This window comes from Eptesicus fuscus, chromosome 6, assembly GCF_027574615.1.
Source record: "Eptesicus fuscus isolate TK198812 chromosome 6, DD_ASM_mEF_20220401, whole genome shotgun sequence".
In the NCBI taxonomy this organism is placed as follows: domain Eukaryota; kingdom Metazoa; phylum Chordata; class Mammalia; order Chiroptera; family Vespertilionidae; genus Eptesicus; species Eptesicus fuscus.
In genome coordinates, this window is record NC_072478.1 from 100,605,733 (window position 1) to 100,626,907 (window position 21,175).

The window sequence follows — 21,175 nt, forward strand, 5'->3', positions numbered from 1 at the left end:
TCCACGTGTATCCCTGAGCCGGACTGCGTTTTGCTGCAGAAACAATCCCTACACTAGCTGGTGATGGGGCCCATCACTCCAATCAATCAGGGCAATGACTCCCCAGGGGCTCACACATGCTTCCTCAACCCCTGGCGGGTGAGTGGGGGGGCCGGGAGAGCTGGGGAATTGCTAATGAGCTTGTAAAGTTGCCCTTGGAACTTCCTATACTTCGGCCAAGTCACGTCCCTCCAGGGAGGGACGTTGGATATTGATAAACAGTCCTATAGCTTAACACACCCAGTCTGTCTTTCTCCCACTTCCCGCTGCTGCCCTTTTCTTAGATTTCAAAACAGCAAAACAAGGTGGGGGGAGAGGAGGGGAGGGGGGAGGAAGTGGATCCACCTCCCAGAGTCCCACTCTGAGGCATCACATACCCCAAGTGGCATCGCCAAGTGTTGAGAAACAACTGGAAAAATGACTCCCAGGAAGATCCCGTCTCTGAAGAGCGTTTCCTGCAGACCCTGAGCCGCTGGACTCAGTGCATCTCATTACGGTTCTCACTCCAGGGAGAGCGAGCAATGCCTGGAGAGCTGGGCATGCTCCAAACGAGGCCGTAATAAGGCCTTTCATTTACTCATTCACTCACACATTTGAAACATCCCCATTGCCAGTTGCCAAGGCGGTGGCCACGGGGTTGGGAGTGACTGCTCACTAACGCAGCGTTTGGAGAGTGGGTCCCACAGACCTGCTCGGGCAGAGATTGCGGTTAGTCTGCGCTTTCTGAGGACATACTTTTTGAACCAAAAAAAAAAAAAAAGAAAAGAAATCAGATTTGTAACAAGGCAGCTACCCCTTCTCACTCCTCCCCCATCACACCCACACAGCCACAAAGTGGGGGTGGTGGGGGGAGCTACCATTCAGATTTGTTGGCCAGACTGATTCAGGAAGAGAGGGTGAATGGAGTACACATCTACAAAAACCCGAACCAGGCATTTCCATGGAGTGTGAGCTCCTGCCCAGCCGGTGTGGCTCAGCGGTTGAGCGTTGACCCATGAACCATGAGGTTGCCGGTTTGATTCCTAGTCAGGACACATGCCTGCCCGTGGCTCAGTACTGGGCATGCAGGAGGCAGCCGGTCAATGATTCTTATCATTGATGTTTTTATCTCTCTCCCTCTCCCTCTAAAAATCAATAAAGGAAACAAGAAAACAAACAAACCGGTCCTAATTTTAAAAAAGATAAAATGCAAGGTCTTCATTACAACCCTGCAAAGCAAGGATCCTTACTCCCACTTCACAGGTGAGAGACGCAGTTCAGACAGATGATGGATGAGCTGTAGCTTAAGATGCCCCAGGTGAGGTCACAACCAGCAACCAGAACCACAGGAATCTGACTCCAAACCCTATGGCCTTTCCTTCCACAGAGGTCTATGCTGGCTCATTTGCTTTGAAAAACCCTCTCTCCAATCCTAGGCTAATTAATTCATTCCTGGGTTGAAACCCTGAGGCTGGAGATCGACTCCTAGGGCACAGGGCGATTCCTTTCAGAATCTCACGGGATCCAGCCCTTCCTCAGACAGCTCAGCCTCCAGGAGCAGCCTGGGTTCTTTCTTACAGGTGTCTGTGGCCCAGGAGGGAGACAGAACATGGGGACCTGGCTTCTTTCTTCTGCATGAGCGCTAGCGCGCGTACACACACACACACACACACACACACACACAATTCAGTCTTTGACGTGGGACCACATTGGACAAATGGCATGAAAACAACCAGAGTGTCTCTGCATTGCAGATGGATCCTGGCCAATGGAACGACACGGTAAGTACCAAGAGGAATACAGGAGTCAGGACCAAGGGATGTGGAAGGGAAGGTCCAGGCTGGAGGCCCCAGTGGGCAGTGAGGCCCAGGACACAGGTAGCAGTGACACAGCACCCTCCCCTCCCCCCACCTGCCCAGAGCCGAGGATGTGTGAGTTCCCAGGAGGCAGGAAAGGGGGGGTCTCTAGGTGTCATAGGCTGCTCAGGCTGTCACAACAAAACACTGCAGTCTGCGTGGCTTCTGCAATAGACATTTATTTCCTCCCAGGTCTGGAGGCTGCAAGTCCGAGGTGAAGGTGCCAGCAGGTGGTTCTGGTGACGCCTTCCTCCTTTGCTGCAGGCTGCCTTCTCCCTGCGTCTTGTCTTCCCGCGGCCTTTCTCTGTGTGCGCCCGGGTGGGGGGTGGGGCGGAGAGAGCGATGGAGGGAGAGGGGAGGAGGGAGGAAGAGAGGGGAAGAGAGATCTCTGGTGTTTCCCTTCTATTTTTTTCCTTCTTATTTAATTTATGAGGATGACACCTGTTAACAAAATCCTACAGGTTTCAGGTGCACAATTCTGCAACACATCATCTGCACCCTGCACTGTGTGCCTAGCACCCCAAGTCAAGTCTCCCTCCATCACCTACAGCCTCCACCCCCTCCCCACCCTGTGTCTCATCTTCAGACCCTTATCAAATTAGGGCCCCACCCTTAGGATCTCATGTAACCTTAATGACCGCCTTAATGGCCCCATCTCCAAATACAATCACTGGGAGGGTTAGAGCCTGGACATTGGAACTGGAGGCAACACAAGTCAGCCCACAACCCTGGGGCTGGATGGGAGCTTTCAGCTACAGGAGCCTGCCTCACCGGCTCGCGAGGCCTGGTGGAGGAACCGCTGTGCAACGTGAATTACCTGCACGGAGCCCTGCGTGCCGTTCCTCCTGTCTTTCCTCTCAATGTCAACGTAAGGCAACAGGCAGCTGAGAACTGTGAGTTGGCAGAAAGGCCGGGGGTTGCGTTGGGGTGGCGAGGCGCTTAGCAGGCCTCCTGAGAGGTCTGCTTCCCACGAGGAGCTGGTGAACTCGCTGTGAGTGTCAGAGGACAAGCAGCTGGGCAGGAGCAATCACTCCCACAGCAGGTGCGGGGGGAGGGGGGGGGAGGGTGGAGGCTGGTACTCAGCCGCAGGATCTGGGCCCACAGCAGGCGGCAAGGGGCCAGCGGGGAGCACGCAGGTCTGACCTCCCTCCAGGCCGCCCCTGCCCAGCTGCCTCTGGGAGGAAGGGAGGGAGACTGGGGAGGGGGAAGCCCCAGGGAACGGACCTTTGTCCAAAGGAGGCTGTTTTACACCAGCAGAAACCCCTTCCTTTAAGTCGGCAGTTTGCCTCCCAGCTGCAGCCCTGCTACTGAGCAGCAGGCCGAGGCACGTCTGAGCCGCAGTGAGTACGCTTGGGTTCTTCTACATTCGTATTTATCAGGCACTTCTGTCCTAGACAGAGCGGGCTGAGCATTGCTCTGACTTCACATGCTTTGTTTTAAAACTAAGAATGAGAACGAGCACCAGAAAACCCGGGACGGAGGTGGTCAGCGTCGTGCATTTCAGTGGAATGAGCGCCGGCGTCCGAGCTCCCCTGACATCGGTGGGGCTGCCTGTGTGTGGCCTGGGCCTCTCCCCCCCACTCCCGGGCTGGCACACACCCTGGGAGGCCTCAGGAGCCGCGTTTGCAGACCCCCAGGCCTCAGGTCCCGGAGGAGTTTCAAACAGCCTCCTTCAAGCCACTGCTTGGACTAGCGTCGCAAATGGGCACCCATCCCCTCTAGGAGGATGGCCTGGGGGAGACGAGGAAGCAGGGTTCCCTGGGCCTGAGGCTTGACCCACAAGCTGGGGACGTGGGCTTGCGGGGGGCATGGCAGTCCTTCCCTGCAGACTTCCTGCCCCTGGGACTGGGTTCAGACAAGTTGGTGGAGCTGCAGAGAGGGCGATTTGGGATATTATGGAGCAGATTCTCTGTCTTTCTGTGTTAGTAAATGAAAATCAGATGCTCTAGAAGGCCTGGCTGCCGAGATGCTTAGAAGACCTCACAGGTGATTCTAATGTGCGTGCAGGCCCCTGCCCGCCCTCCCCCTCCCTCCCCCCAGTCCCGTCTGAAATCCCGTGATTGGGAAAGGCAGGCTTAGGACGTGCTCTGAATAACAGCTGAGCTTTTCTGCGCCCTGCTGGTACCCGCGGCCTCTGTGACGGCACAGATTCCAGAGGGTTGACGCCTGTGCCCGGACACAAGGCTGTTGACGTGTGTGGATGGTGCTGGTCAGAATGGTGCTGTGGATGGCCTGCTGAGCCGCAGGGGGGGTGGGGGGTGGGAGAGCGCGGTGCGGCCCGGGTCCGAGTGGCTCAGAGAGCAAGGAGCCAAACTTGAGAGTCAAGTGTTTACAGGTGGTCCCTGCTTACAGTGGTGCGACCTGGCGGCCTTTCGCCTTTCCAGCGGTGCGTGCGAAGGCTGTGCATGTGCAGTGCAAACTGTCCTTCAGATTTAGAGTTTTGATCTTTTCCGGGGCTGGTGATCTGTGGGTGTGGGTCTCTCCCGGGATGCTGGGCTGCGCACCCCGCGAAGCCCGGCGACCGAGGGGGCGGGGGGGGGGGGGGAGATGTCCTGCAGGTGCTGGGTCGCTGGGGGTTTTGGACACTGTTTTGTGTTTTTCCGCCCAATTATGTCTACAAACGCCCGTCTGTGTGCCAGGCGCGGTCAGCCGTGCACGTGAATGGCGAGTGCTCCTGCGACCTTTGTGCTTTGCGCGTTCAGGGCGGCATTCAGTCAACACACAGGCTGTCGCCGCTTTATCTTACAGCGGCCCGGGTTCGAGGCCTTCGCCCATCCGGGGGCCCGTGTGCGTGTTCTGAGCACGTTTGAGGTGGGCCAGGCTCTTGGGCAGGTGAGGTGCGTATGTTCCACCTCCGATGGGTTTATCAGGAGCATCTGTACTGACTCGCACGGAATCTGCAAGAGGCTAAACTTGGAGAAATCGCTGACCCCGCCCACATTCCGCTTCTCCCACAGAATGGGGGCCCCTAGTCGAGGGTCAGGGTCGTCTGAGCGCCATGCGGGTCAGCTCGCTGCGAGGGCCCCCAAACAAAAGGCTGTGGCCCGAGTGGGTGGTTTGGGAGCGAGGGGGGAGGCTGGGCGTGGGGAGCTCTGAGCGCTGAGTCAGAGGGGACAGGCACCCTCAGGGCCCCTCCCTTTGCTTCCCCCTCCCCCGGAGGCACGGGGGCCTGAAGGAGACCTCTGTCGGGCCTCAGATAAGGAGACCTAGGAATGGTGGCGATGGACAGGAGCCAGGGGCCCTGAGCCCTGGACTGAGACCCCCTTCAGAGACCACAGTGCCCACCTGTGCCCCAGGCCTGGCGTGGGAAGGGCGGCCGCACCCCCGGGAGGTGTGCCAGGGGAAGCCTTCGTGAGCGCCCCCCTCCGTCAGGCCTGAGACATCGCATCGGAGCCCATTACACATGGTTGTCGCCCCTTCCAGACTCGACACAGGGTTCCCAATACTTAAGTTGGTTTGAATGGGCTTTCCTGTCACTTGAGCAAAAAACACTCTTGGGTTTCTTTCCACAATCTTGCCTTTTTTCCTTTTTTTTTTTTTTTATAGATGAAACTTTTCTTTTTTTAAAAATATATTTTATTGATTTTTTAAAGAGAGGAAGGGAGAGCTAGAAACATCGATGAGAGAGAAACATCGATCAGCTGCCTCCTGCACACCCCGCTATTGGGGATGTGCCCGCAACCAAGGTACATGCCCTTGACCGGAATCGAACCTGGGACCTTTCAGTCCACAGGCTGATGCTCTATGCACTGAGCCAAACCGGTTTTGGCTTTTCCTTTTATTTCTCATGTCTACCATGTTCAGTCCCTGGCGGCCACCAAGCCCCACATCAGCGACGGGTCCAGGGCCACTGCCCCTCAGGCACCTCTCGCCCGCCCCCCCCCCCCCCCACCTGCACCTGAGCCTCTCTGCCTGCAAACATTACGCAGGCATCCTGGCTGCGTGCGAGGCAGTGTTCCAGCTCTGCCACGTGAGGAGCGAGGAGCGTTGCTGAGGCAGAAACCGGAGGTGGTTTCTATGGAAACATTGTCGTTCTCACCTACTCATGTGATTTAAAAAAAATGTTTTTATTGATTTCAGAGAGGAAGGGTGAGGGAGAGAGAGATAGAAACATCAATAGCGAGCGAGTCCATTGGCTGCCTCCTGCACGCCCCACACTGACTCAGCGCTCCCCCACAGCCTTCCCCCTCGCTCCCAAACCACCCACTCAGGACCATAAGATGGCACAGCCTTTTGTTTGGGGCCCCTCGCAGCGAGCTGACCCCCATGGCGCTCAGGTGGCTCTGACCCGTGACTACAATTCAGGCATGCACTCTGGGAATCGAACTCTGACCTCCTGGCCCATAGGTTGAGGCTCGACCACAGAGCTATGCCAGCTGGGCCTACTCATTTTAACAAAAATATTACTATTTGTAATACTTTAAACAATAAAATAAAAAATATTTTTATTGATTTCAGAGAGGAACGGAGAGATAGAAACATCAATGATGAGAGAGAATCATTGATCGGCTGCCTCCTGCAATGCCCCCCAGTGGGGATCAAGCCCACAACCTGGGCGTGTGCCCTGACCCAGAATCGAATCCATGACCTCCTGGTTCATAAGTCAATGCTCAACCATCGAGCCACACTGGCCGGGCTATTCATGTGATTTTAATAATTCTCTCAACCCAACCTCCTTCCTCCCCACTTATTTGCCCCCCTCACTGCCTTTAGGAACCCCAAATCCAACCCCACGAGGGCTTCTAACGCCCTTGACACCACCTTTCATCACCCTTCAACCCGCCTGCCTACACCCTCACCCCTCCTTACTTGGCTAAGACTTCTTGGTCCATCGTTAGTCACTTCCTTGCTTAACTCCTGTCCCTCTGTCTTCATTTCTGCTCGCAAACTGGCCAGTTCCCTTCTGACCCCACCCGTTTCTCGGAGTAAATTATTAAATGGAAACAAAGCTGCCAATCTGTGCTACTGACACTTCGTTTTCCAGCTTCTCCTACGACCCAAGTTCATTGGCACATCACCTACCTTTGAGGTTATCAGGTGCGTTGTAGGATTTTGCTCTCTAGTGGATTCCATTTCTATCAGCTGGGGTACCTGCACCAGGTGGGTTGTGCTGTGGTAACCAACCCCCAGAGTCTGTGCCTAAACGAAGAGTTTTCTCCCTCATAACACAGTGCCTTCATTATTTTGTGGGGGGTTGAGGGAGAGGGACCTCGGTTAATTTTAGTCACTTGGCGGGAGGGGGGGTTGGGGGGGGGGGGCGCGCACAGAGCAGCACCGTCTTGAATGCCACTGGCTGTGAAGCTAGAGGGAAAAGCGGGCCCCAGAAGGTCTCGAGCAGATCACTTCCAGTCGCTAGTTATCCATCACTAGTTACCCAGCACTAGTCAGATCAACCTGCTCAACCACAGGGAGCCAGGAAGTGCAGTCCTACTGTGTCTCTGAAAGGAGGAACTCTGATCCCTGCTGAACTTGATGATGACCACAAGAGGTGGATTGCTAGCCAGCCTCATTCTGCATCTGGAGAGGCACATGGAATTTACAAAATTTGCCTGAAATCATATGCCTAGTAAGTCGTATTCTTTTTTTTTCTTTTAATATATTTTATTGATTTTTTACAGAGAGGAAGAGAGAGGGATAGAGAGTTAGAAACAACGATGAGAGAGAAACATCGATCAGCTGCCTCTTGCACACCCCCTACTGGGGATGTGCCCGCAACCAAGATACATGCCCTTGACCGGAATCGAACCTGGGACCCTTGAGTACGCAGGCCGACGCTCTATCCACTGAGCCAAACCGGTTTCGGCGTAAGTCATATTCTTGAACCCATGCTCAAGAATACTTTAAAAAAATTTTAGGTATAATTAGTGCACACTATATTAGTTTCAGGTGTGCAACATGATTTGATTTTCAGAATAATTGCTGTTAACCACTACTCAACACCGCTTCTGAAGCTGTCAGCAATTACAGTGTTTTGTTCTTGTCATATAACTTAATTGTATTGTAATGTGCTTAATGTAGTCTAATTTTTTGAAATTTATTGAGACGCTATGGTCTTGTACCTGATCAATTTTTGTAAATGTTCCATGTGTGCTTGAGAGAATGAATATGTTCTCTCTTATTGCTGCATGCAGAATGCACCATTATGTCCATTAGTTCAAGCTTATAACCGTGGTGTTCCCTTTATTTTGCTGGTTGTTTGCTTGAACTGTCAGGAATTGAGAGAGGTTTTGAGCTCTCCCCCTGTGACGGCAATCTCTAAGGCTTAGAATGCATACTGTAGGTGAATCTATACACAGAAAGCAGAGAGTAATTCTAGGGAGCTTGAAGCTGGGAGGGATGCGGCATTGTGAGATGAAAAAAAAAAGTGTACACTGTATATGAAAATTCTAGAAAAGAGCAATTGAATCCAGTGACAGAAAGCAGATCAGCGGTTGCCAGGGAACGGGAGTAGGCAGGAAGTGACTAGGATGGAGGCCAAGGGGACTTTTTTTTTTTTTTTAATGTTTTTATTGATTTCAGAGAGGAAGGGAAAGGGAGAGATAGAAACACCAATGAGGATCATTGCTCGGCTGCCTCCTGCACACCCCCTACTGGGATTGAGCTCACAACCCCGGCATGTGTCCTGACAGGGAATTGAACTGTGACCTCCTGGTTCCTGGGTCGACACTCAACCACTGAGCTACACTGGCCAGGCAAGAGGACTTTTTGTAACGATTAACCCTTTGCACTCGCTTGCAATTTTAATCTCTATGCTACCGATGCTAACCGTGTCGAGTCACACTCGACATCCGAGTGCAATTAAAGTATTTTGGAGTGATGGCTACATAGGTGTATACATTTATCAAACAATTATTGAAATGGTATTGTACTTAAGCCATACATCAATAAAGTTGAATATTAAAAATAAACAGGTCCCACTTGTTTCAGGTGTCCCACTTCTTGGGGGCATGGGTCGACGCTCAACCACTGCCATGGAGCCACACTGTCTGGGCAATAAAAATGTTAAATTTTATTTATTTATGTATTTATTTATTTTTAGAGAGAGAGGGATAGATAGAAATATTGATGAGAAACATCATCGATCCGCTGCCTCCTGCAGGCCCCCTACTGGGGAATGAGCCCACAACCTGAGTATGTGCCCTGACCAGGAATCAAACCTCTCGGTTCATGGGTCGATTCTAAACTGTTAGAGAGTGGGAATTTTTGAGCATGCTTCCTCCTAGTCAACTTGGCCATAAATCCCAGCTGCAACTAACAAAATAGCCTTACAGGATAAACTGTCAGTTTTCTTGAGAACGGGATGCAGTTACTTCTCCCACTGTCAACTTTCCTGATAAGCGGATGCAGTTACTTCCCTAGGGGCCAGGACCCTGTAAATTACGTTACTTACGAAAAACTGCTTTGTTTTAAATTGTTTGCTCTGCAAAAACAGGATGTAGTAAATGGGTTTAAATACGGTCGGACACAAAGGGTCGGGGCTGCTCTCTGGGCTACGTGGACAGAGAGCAGTCAGCCGGCTGACATTAAAGGCTCCCTAAATTTTAATTTGGTCTGGACTCCAGTGGTCGTTCACTTGAGTTCGCTCCACAACAAAACTACTCACCTGGCTGGGCAAAACGTTATTTAAAAAATAAAAACAAACAGGTCCCAAACCAAAGGTTAACAAAAAACAATAATAGTAGTTACAAATTCAGCAAAATGTTTTTAAGCATTAAACAATTGTCCTGAGCAGGTGTTCTAGGGCCGTGGTCGGCAAACTGTGGCTCTCGAGCCACATGCGGTTCTTTGGCCCCTTGAGTGTGGCTCTTCCACAAAATACCACAGCCTGGGCGAGTCTATTTTGAAGAAGTGGTGTTAGAAGAAGTTTAAGTTTAAAAAATTTGGCTCTCAAAAGAAATTTCAATCGTTGTACTGTTGATATTTGGCTCTGCTGACTAATGAGTTTGCCAACTACTGTTTTAGGGAATGTGAAAACATAGGATATCAGGGTTTCTTATTTACACATACACTCCTACGTAATATGTCCTGACTTACCTTTTCCCAGGATGAGGGCTGTGAATTTTCTGAAAGGCATGTTTGATATGATAAAAATGATTATTTTTGCAAAGACATCAGGGTAGCTGACTCCAAACTTTTGAAAAAAATTTTTTATTTTTTAAATATATATATTTTTTAATTGATTTTTTTATCAAGAGGAAGGGAGAGGGATAGAGAATTAGAAACATCCATCAGCTGCCTCCTGCATACCTCCCATTGGGGATGTGCCCACAACCAAGGAACATGGCCTTGACCGGAATCGAACCTGGGACGTTTCAGTCCACAGGCCGATGCTCTATCCACTGAGCCAAACCGGTTAGGGCCTGACTCCCAACTCTTGCTAGAGGAAAATGAGTCAATGGGCTCTTCACCCCCAAAGAACACGCCCTTTGTGGCTGCCAACCTGTTATCATTTCCAGAGACGTGGTTTCTGTTCAGAGCCCTGACTGGAAATACGCACTTACTCACCCACATGCCAGGTCACCTGCACTTCTGGGTGTGCTGGGAACCTGAGAAAAACTTTAACAAGCACCAACTCTTATGTAAAGGAGGAGATAAGGACGAGCCAGGTTTCCTGTTTATTTTTTGGGGGGAAAAAAACCCAACAAAGCAAAACTTTATAGACACTCAAAATCCAAAAATAAGAATTTATAAAGTGTTTATCACAGGAGGTGATCAAGACTTTAGATGCTGAAACGTTAACAGTGTTTGTTCAATATATAATACATTCAATTGAGGAACATGCGAACGGAAGAGACATCTTGTTTTCAAAATGTACTGGGTCTGGCCTGGCCAGTGTGGTTCAGTGGTTGAGCACTGACCTATGCACCAGGAGATCACAGTTCAGTTCCAGGTCAGGGTACATGCAGGGTTGCAGACTCATCCCCAGCGGGCAGTGGGGGAGATGCAGGAGGCAGCCAATTGATGTTGTCTCTCTCTCACTGATGTTTCTCTCCCTCTCTCCTTCTATCAGTGAAAAAGTATTTTTAAAAACAACTTGGTCTGTGTATAGAATAAACTCCCTTTCCCCTCCCTGAATGTTTCCTTTGTAGCCTTGAATTGCTTTTGCTCTTCATAGCTTATTTCCAATTGCTTCTATACTTCCACACCTCAAATCTATTATTTCCACTCCAAATTCATCATTTTCTCCCTTGTCGCCGTCTCCATTTTCATCCTAGTTCCGGTTTACTGGATTTTTCTTTTTTTAAACAGGCAGGTTATGTACTTCACGTTTCCAACCATTCCTACGTGCCTGCAGTCTAGAGTCACACAATATGAAAACATGGAAGTCAATTTTCCAACCTCATTCCTCACATATTAAGGAAGGTCATCAAAGCCTCTCTCTGCACCACCCCCCCCCCCACCCCCTTACTTGAATCTAACAGGCATTGCCTATTAAAAATAAATGAAGTTCTGGTTTGGAGGAAACATGTATGAGATAGCCCTTTCCGAGCCGTGTGACACAAAGTGCCGTGAGCGCCCCGGCACCTCTCCCGTGGAGCATGCCTAAGCGTGAAGGAACTGTGCTGAGCACACTCACTTCTGAGTGGGGAAGCATGGCCTCCATTCCAGGAAAAGCAGAACTTTTTCCATATTAGTACACATCTTAGATTTCAAGGTTTGTATCTCTGAGGAACATTTGCGCTTTCTAATGTTGTAGAGAGGAAGGCGATGATCACCTTTGTTACTTCCTAGATGGGCAGACCGGAGAGGTAACACTTTCTCTACAATGAATTCACTCAGCATACGGTTACTGACTGACTGACCGCCTTCTCTGTGCCAGGCATGGGGATGCAGAGGTGAACAGTCTGCACAAAGTCCTTGCCCTCAGAGTGTACAATCTGCTGTAGCTGATTTCAGTTAAACCTGACATTTAACCAGAATGCAAACGTGGGAGTACAGTATGTAAAATAAAGAATTAATACGAAGATGCACATAGTAAACAACTTAGTGAATTTATTTGGAAAGTAGGAAATAAGCATGATTTTAACATTTAGAGTATGAACAAAACTAGAAAAAGTCCAGCTACAGAAAGAAGGCAGAGTGCTGCAGGTGGCTTCGTGGCCACACAGTGCAAACCAGCCAAACCCAAGTTTCTCTCATGCAGATAAGCATTAAGGAGAGGAGGAGGACGTCTCCAGAACAGGCCACAACAAACAGTCTAAGAATTTACAGAAGAAACTGTACATAAATGAAAAAATAAATTAGACAATTTACAAAAAATGTCTCATAGGTTACAATAGGCTATAACTTAGTTTGTTATGAATAAAATTTGTAGCACATCATACATTTTTACAGCAGATTCAGTGTTAGGATTCCATGACAAAGCTTACACTTGACAAGAACAACTCGAGAGAATAAGGCAACTTAAACTGAAATGGCTTGTATAAGTAAAGTTAACACACACAAACATCTGTGCATGATTTGGTCAGTAACTGGGCAGAATTAAGACAAATGCCATTGAACTTCAGTTAAAAAGTCAAAAAAACTGAAAACACACAATGTATAAAAAATGATAAAACCATCTTAACATGACTTACATCGAATTCCATTCATTATATTTGGACAAGGAGCCTACAGAGTTACCTGCTGTTTCTAAATGTTGTAAACTAAAAAGGGTACCTCGTAAAAAAACAACAAACGGCAGATTTCAAAATGGCTTCACACCTGCGACAACTACTGACTGCAGGACAACAGCCACGATGCAGAGGTGGGACGCAGGCTCAAGTGACCTCAAACGACCCGCGTTATCTACTCATACTTCCCAAATGATGTACAGCCGATGTGCCCTTTGAGAGCTACCGGACCTGTAAGCGCTGCAATGTGTGAAAGATGTTAAGAAATAGCAAAAAAGGAAAAATAGCACTATTTTAGAATTGAAATTTAGCTGCATATTTATATAATTCACAATCTTGATTTCGACTTTCATTTATGCCTTTGAAAAATACATTCTTCATTAATTCTCTTAAACACAAAATTAGTGGCAGCTGTGGCAAACAGACTGAAAATGTTTAAGAAAAATAATATTTGATTACAGTAAGGGCCAGAATGTAAATAAAGTTATAATAATGCCCATATAATTTTGAAGTTAACACAACAAAAATTCCAGATACGTTTACTGATGGAAGTATACACACACACACACAGACTTGAATATATCTATGTATCCCTTCATATTAGTTTAAGGTATATCTACTTGCTCATTATAGGCAGCAACATAACATGATAAGAAATAACTAATACCATCCTATTGGTTGGGTGAGAATTCAAGTCCAGTACCTATCGACATATACACACAAAATACACCCCAAGACATGAGGCCAGCGTGTGAACCGACTGGGTTAGTCACTGCAGACGCTGCCACAGGAGGCAAGTACCTGCCTTTCCCAGGAACGTGATGACAACTGATGACCCCACTGTGACAAACCAATGTCCTCGTTTCACAAATAAAGGAAACAACATTTAAAGAAGTTAGACCAGTGACTGGTGCTATTTCTAATACAAAACCAAATTATGACCCCACGTCCGCTGACCACACAAGACTGATGACCCGAACAACAGGGACTGCTGAAGACATCAGAACTTTTTGAAAGTGGAAATTACTCAAAAGCTGTGATGAGTTACTTTTCACAACACAGGTTTTAAAATAGGCTATTAAAACACTTTAAAGGAAGAAAATTCTTTCTTGGGTCTGCCGGTTACCAGACTCAGTACTGAAAACACGTGGTAGTATAAAGCATACCATTTTGTGAGATTATCTGATGAAACAAAGTTGGCTGAATTCCTCCCGTGTGAGAATAAAACACAGGAAGATAAACCAACTTACTGGGAAAATAGGACATCACTGACATGTCATGGCAAATCATCTTAAACAGGTCAGATATTATTACAAAAGGCAACATGTTTCTAGTATTTTGTTTATACATACCACAAAGCAATAAGTTAAATGGAAAATAATGCACACTCTTTTTTTCTGGTGATTATTCTTTCAGTCTTTTTCTAAACTACATTCTCAAATGCAATAGGTTAAAAAGCATTAAGTGCTCAACCAGAAAAAAAATGATACACTAAAAAAATATGAAATAATTTCTATATAATACAGATTGGTTACAAAGAACATTTAGAAGCTATTGCTTTGCTAAGCTTTCCATCCAAGAATGCAGCCTTAAAAATCAAGGCGAGCCCGGCCGGTGTGGCTCAGTGGTTGAGCATTGACGTATGAACCAGGAGGTCACAGTTCAACTCCCGGCAGGGCACATGCCTGGGTTGCAGGCTCAATCCCCAGTAGGGGGCGTGCAGGAGACAGCCCATCAATGATTCTCGCTTATCACTGATGTTTCTATCTCTCCCTCTCTGAAATCAATACAAACATATTAAAAAAAAAAAAAAGAAATCAAGGTGAGACTAAGAGTGATGAGCTACTCTTAGAAGGCAAAAGTACCGCTGGACACAGAGGAAAAACTTCCCTCTGAGCCGCATCCTTTCGCTTATAGAAATGAAACTTTCAGAAACCAAAACTTATCACAGCAATCACATCTGCACACAAAGGCAAAAAACTCAGGAACCTTTGCAGTCTAATATTTGGCAAATATTCTGAACTTCCTAAAGGCTGTCAATTACCATGTATACTATTGGCAATAGCACTGACTTTTCCTGTACTGAGTCCACGTATTTAAATAAAGTAGCTGAACAAGGAACTGCCAGTGTTGACAGGCAGGCAAGTCTACCAACACTGTGTCTCGGGGAAGTGGGTATGGAACTGAAAGCCATTAGTTCTAAAATTCTCTAGTTAAAAGGCAATCTTTTTTGGGGGGTGTGGCAATTTCTAGACCTTGTGTTCTTTACTAAGCCTCAAAATAAGTTGATAGTGCTCCTGCACTTGAAAATGTTATCATTTTTACAAATGAAAACTAAATCCGAAAGTTAAAAATTCTCTTATGTGTACACGACTCAACAAAGAATAGGGCGCCTCTTTTTAATCCTTTAAAATTGGCTCCTCAAAATTAAATTAGATAAAATGGGGGGACATTTAAGTCACTGGAATCATCAAATTTGCTTCAGTGTAGGAAATATACACTTTGGAGAGTGCTTAGGGCAGTCAGAATGTGTCCTGGGCATTTATCAGTATCACTGGGAAATGAGCCGCTATGATGGATAGGATGCAATATAAGGTATTTTTGGAATGGTCATAAATACAGCTTGTCTGTATAAAATAAACTATCCAAATGAGCTACTTCCTATCCTTTGTTTTTAACAATTAAGGTTCCCATGTTAAAGGTTCTCCCTCTCAAACATTCTTTTAAAAGCCAAATTTTAAGAGCTAGCTTTAAAACTGCATTAATACAGTAGCCACTACCTGAATCTGGCTACTGGGAAATGGAAACACGGTTAGTGTAAATTGAGATGTGCTATAAGTATAAAATACAAACTGGTTTTGAATACCAAGGGTAAAAGACCAAAACGTAAAATATCTAAGTAACTTTTAATATTGATTAGATGTTGAAATGATAGCATGTCAGATATACTGAATTAAATAGAATTATATAATGAAAATGAATTTCACCCATTTCTTTTTACTTTAAATGTGCCTACTGGAAAATGTAAAATTTCATGTGCCTCACATTTTATTTCTATTAGCGCTGTTCAAGAACACAAAACATTGAGGCATTGTATTGATTGGGATTATAACCAAACCTGTTGACCATTGTATTCACACATGGAATTCCTTGAGGTCATAATACAAAAGTAGAATCTTGGCAGCCTTCATCATAATTCTGTGTTCTTATTATTCCAATAACTCTAGACTATACATGAGAAAAGCCACGTGCAGAGTGGTGAGATGGCACTCCCCTTTACATGCGTGTTAGCAAGTACCTGCAGTTCTTGAGGACAGAAAGTAGGAATCATAGTCCCAAATTAAACTAAGTATTGATCAAACTAACTTGTAGAGACTTTGATCATTCCACTTCTTTCCACCTAAGCCTGTGGCTGCTAATGTACCATTGGCCACAGAAATGTAATTTGAAGTTATGGTCTTTAAGAGAAAACCGAATTATAAGTATTTGAGCACAGATTTTGAAAACTCTAAGCACCTCTTGATAGTCTAGTGAAAACTGTTCTCCATGGAGCAAAACTGTGTTCTGTGGAAACATCGCGATACTTCTCCATAATGTAAACAGCTGTAAGTTCTTCAAAGCACATCCAGACTTACTGGTAACTTAAGGAGGTGACTAGTTTCCCCAAGCCTCTCTACTTCATAGAAACCATGAGCAATAGTCTCTAACGACATTGCTGAGCTCTAAAATGTTACTGCCAAAGTAAAAATCTGAAAAGGTTTATAACATTATAAAAAATGATTCAAAATAGAGAACAAATTCTAAGGCAAAGGGATTTACAGTAAATTTAGGAATTATAATTCTTTTATTACCAGATGTACAAAACACTGATCCTTTTATGATTCTGCAGTACGGCCTCTGAATTCCAGTTTCAAAAAAACTCTGACTTCTATAACATCAATTTAGAGTAAATGTGATTTTGTTGCTGTTCATAATAGAATTAAGTCTTTAGCTTTGATGGGTCAGACCTAATTAGACAGAAAGGACTGAGTCTGGGCCTGAGATAAATGTGGTACAGAAAGAACTCTCCAACGCATGCAAACCATACTTCATTAGAATAGTCTTTGGGACCTCATCATAGGACTTTCAAATAAATAATTAAGCTTCCAATTATAAAATATTAACTACTGTAAATGTACTGGTTAACTAATAAAATATAGAAAGTGCTATGTCACCAAATATGTGCATTTTCTAGGATTCATTTAAAATTCAGGCTAATATTTCAATTATGGCATTTGAAAAAGGTTGTACTTCTTTTAAAAAGGTTATACTTCTGGGCAAAGATCACATAAACATGCTTTTTTTTGCGGGGGGAATATGTTAGGAAAACAACAACAATGAATAATTAGTATTGCCTTGACATTTCTAAAATCACATAAAAATCATCATCTTTGATTGCCATTTCAATTAATTTTGATACAGGGTATGTTACTGTCTGCTTAATACCCAAAACATAGAACAGACTTGTAACAAATATTCAGAATTAATTATTTTTATGAGCTAAACATTTCTGAGCCTTTTAAGATTTGTTTGAGCATACAGTACTGCAATGATGGCTACATAAAATAAATAGAAAATCTTTTTGAGAGAAAGCTCAATAATCAGAGGCTGTACTGCATTTAAGGATTTAACACTGGCTATATACAAAAGGGAAAGCATTTCAATTAGAAATACTTCACCTGCTACCGAGTTCTTGCTGTTACTATGGCAACAGTTAGCAGCTTACCATTTTGACATTTAAAAAGCAACAGGAATAGTGCTACTCTTTTATGCTGCATTTCCAGTGACAAATAATGCAGCAGTTATGCCTCTGGTTTTCAGTTCCTCTTGGATGACATTTATTATCAGAGATAAACCTGACGCTTTAGCTGAAATTTGGCAGCCCAAGAAGTGCACCAACTGCTCCAAAGTATCCCTGTGTAATTTAAAACCATTATTAATGTAGTGCAGCTCTTAAATTAGCATACAGTATTAACCACTATTAACACACATTTACATTATATCTAAGAACATCTATTCAGAAATCTACCAATTTGTTTTGTCAGCTATTATAAAGTATTTTAAACTGTATTCTCAGTATATACACCTTTTAAATACCTATTTTTAAAGTGTGGTTTAAAAATATGTCTTTTTATTGATTTCAGAGAGAGGAAGAGAAAGGGAGAGAAACATCAATCATGAGAAACATTGATCGGCTGCCTCCTGCACGCCCCCTACTGGGGATCAAGGCCAAAAATCAAACAGTAACCTGGTTCATGGGTTGACGCTCAACCATTGAGCCACACTAGCAAAGCAAAGTGTGGCTTTTAGACACTAAAATTTCTAGGGCTATTATTGCAATTCTGTGCCCCTCCCCCTTTCCTCAATTAACTTCCCTCGGCTAAGCCTGCCACTTTCAGTGACTCCATCCCGCATGGAGCAACTCGGCATTTCCCATTCTGATCTCTGCAGTGAGAGCAGTGACAATGAAATAGGCATGCTTTTAAGGAAATACTCTGCTCTTGTTATTAAAATTCTTGTAGCCAGCTGACTGACCAGAAACAAAATAATCTGAGGTAAATTTACTTATTCTGAAACATTATGTAAACTGATATGCTTAGATCAAAATTTAACTAGCTATAGTGAACAAATATGAAAAGAAAAGAAAAAGAAAATAATAATAAACTCCAAAATGTTAACAGTGGTTACCTCTGGCAGTGAGGGTGAGGTTGTGGTGGGGAGATTAAAGAGAATTTTCATTGCTAAATTATATAGTTTTGTATTGTTCACATTTAACATTTGTTACCTCAGGGGAGAAAATAAGATCCACTAAGTGTACAAGCAGCCCAATATTTAAGGAGCTGATACGGCTCTCTCAGAACTGTGAAGTCTTAACTTAATGGGGTGCCTGCCAGGTTACAGTAACCCCGACCCCCCAATTCAAACTGAAGTGAGGAATCAATATACAATTTAGGTAAGTCGTAGTTTTGTAGCCTAAAGAAGCCTGCATATAAAAGCATGCTATTAAAATTCACAAACATTATTTTGCTGTCATACCTCATGCTCTAGAAACAATGCTTTCAGTTGTCCTTTGGACCAATAATCCAGTGCATATGCCAAAAGTTTCATCGAGAGAGTATTGACTCGTAAAAAGTTTCCAACAAAGACAACTCTGTTTATTTTCTAAAGGCAAAGAACAAAGAAAATGACTTCAAGAAAGAATTATAAATAGGTTTCACAATACAAGAGGTTTTACAAAATCCCTACTTAAAAATGTAAATAACTACCATTTGTTAGTGCCTGCTACATTCCTGGTATATACCTCCATAATCCTGTATGTTTAAAAAAATGACTTTTGGACATTACTACACATTTGTCCAAACCCATAGAATGTACAGCCAGAGTGAACCCCAGTGTAAACTATGGACTTTGTGACGATGGTGTGTCAGTGTAGGATCATGGTCTGTAATGAGTCAATCAGTGAGCCGCTGGATGAACACTGGGAAGTCTGTGCAGGCTTGGGGTCAGGGGTATATGAGAACTCTCTGTACTTTCCACTCGTTTTTGCTGTGAACCTAAAACTGCTCTAAAAAATAAAGTATTTAAAAAAAGAAAAGTTCTGGAAAAGATGCTACTTAAATGATTATAGATGAGACCTGCTTGTGAAAATGGCCAAGAAATAATCCATTTAAATATAGCAATTTGGAGAAATGTTGTTGATGAGATTAAAAGAGACCAACCAAGGAAGAGTATTTTAAATGTGTTTAGGATTAAAAGCTGTAAACTTGGCCAGTATGTTGCAATGTATGCTCAACAATGACACGCAACCCGTGGACTTTATACAGAGAGCTGGAGAGCAACACTGACTGGGTATGGCATGCACCCCGACCCCTAGGCTTCCAGCCTAACCCATCATGTTTTTCTGCTAAGATCCCACTCACTGATTTGGTTCCTTAGGTATCTGTACGGCTAGGAAACCTTCGATGGAGCAATTGGTGTTCTCTAGAATATGCACGTCCAGAAATCCTATTTCTACTCTCCTACTAATACATTGACTTTTTGGGTATACATGTTTGAACACTGAATTTGCCAATGTAAACTCTGGCCAGAATTATTAAGACAATTGGCCAATGAAAATCCAGGCATAGGGCTAAGAAAAAAGGTCTCAAAAGTGGACCCCCAAAAGTGGAAGAGCCCCAAAACCGAGGTTAAAATGCCTGCTAGTGACTCCCTCAACCAACTTAACTACCCTATTATTAAAAAACTAAAGAAATAAAATTCTGGATTTAAACAATAATTCAGAGGATTAATTTGGGGTTTGGCACAGCTGTTTTCTCTGTTGGAGCCTCTTTCCCCCCAACATATCCACATGTATGATTCTTTTGCTTCCTTCAAATCTTTGTGCAAATGTCACATTTTCAATAAAGCCTCCTTCAAACACCCAATTACACAGCAATCTGTCCATCCAATTACACAGCAATCTGTCCTCTGCCACGCTCTGATCTATTCTCAAATTCTCTTTGTCCTGTTTGATTTTCTCATTTTGAAAAACAGCATTTGTCACCTAACACAAACTAAATACTGATTTACTGTATCACTAGAATAGATGTAAGCTCTACCACGTCAGAGAGCACTGTTTCCTTCATGAATATATCCCAAGTGCCTAGAACAATGCCTAGCACATGGCGATCTGTACATATTTATCCAACAAATAAGTGAACGAATAAAGGGGTCCTTCACAAAGCAAAGTCTCCATTCAGTTAAAAGTACTTGATATTTACAAATATTAAATGGAGCCCAGCCAGTTTGGCTCAATGGTTGAGCATCGACCCACACCAAGAGGTTGCTGGTTTGATTCTGGGTCAGGGCACGTGCCTGGGTTTTGAGCTTGATCCCCAGTAGGGGGTGTGTGGGAGGCAGCAGATGGATGTTTCTATCTCTCTATACCTCTCCCTTCCTCTCTCTCTGAAAATAAAAAAATCAATTAAAAAACATAAAGTTAAATGGACAAATATATCTACCACATAAAGGATTGTATATGTAGTCTCCTTCCAATAAAAATAACCCAAATATGAGATAAGTCTAGCTAGCAGTAAACGCTTTTTGTAAGTGTACGGAGAATGAGTCTCAATGCCTTCATAGCCCTGTACAATGCTGCTTGATCCATATGCAACAAGGCAGCACTGTAAAGAAGCCGAGGGCAGTAAGAAAACTTCCAAGCACTTCACCAATCAAATGCAACATGAACAGGAAAAAGACAACACAAAACACACACTCAAACACATCTTACATCTTCAAGAGATTTAGGTCACGTACAGCCATGTGTTGCCTAACGACATTTTAGGATCACATATATGATGATGGCCCCAAAGGATTATAATGGAGCTGAAAATTTCTATTGCCTAGTGATGTCATAGTCATTTCACAGCCATCCTGATGTTGTAGCACACCATGTTACTCAAATGTGTGTGGTGATGCTGGTGTAAATAAACCTACGGCACTGCCAGTCGTATAAAAGTACAGAACAATTCTGTACAGTATATGACTTGACAATGATAATGTCTGTTACTGGCTTATATACTATACTATACTATACTATACTATACTATACTATACTATACTATACCATACCATACCATACCATACCATAAACTTTTACTGTAATTCTAG

At 44.6% G+C, this 21,175-nt stretch overlaps 1 protein-coding gene and 1 non-coding gene across 4 annotated transcripts in view; both read right to left on the reverse strand.

Annotated features, from left to right (window-relative positions):
- Positions 1–11,847: 11,847 nt before the first annotated feature.
- The window catches only part of PANK3 (pantothenate kinase 3), a 28,022-nt gene continuing 18,694 nt past the window's right edge, over positions 11,848–21,175 (reverse strand). Inside the window, exons 6-8 of one of the 3 annotated variants that reach the window (XM_054718132.1) lie at positions 18,563–18,688; positions 17,253–17,441; positions 11,848–12,727 (exon numbers count right to left, since the gene is read on the reverse strand). In XM_054718132.1, the coding sequence (XP_054574107.1) occupies positions 17,391–17,441; positions 18,563–18,688 (177 nt within the window). In that variant the 3' untranslated portion in view covers positions 11,848–12,727; positions 17,253–17,390. The remainder of the gene's footprint in view (positions 12,728–17,252; positions 17,442–18,562; positions 18,689–21,175) is intronic. The other 2 variants (XM_054718133.1, XM_054718134.1) reach the window with 2 other exon arrangements.
- On the reverse strand, positions 20,630–20,713 carry MIR103A (microRNA mir-103a). Its single transcript, NR_129081.2, has one exon. It is a non-coding gene; the product is annotated as a microRNA mir-103a (primary transcript).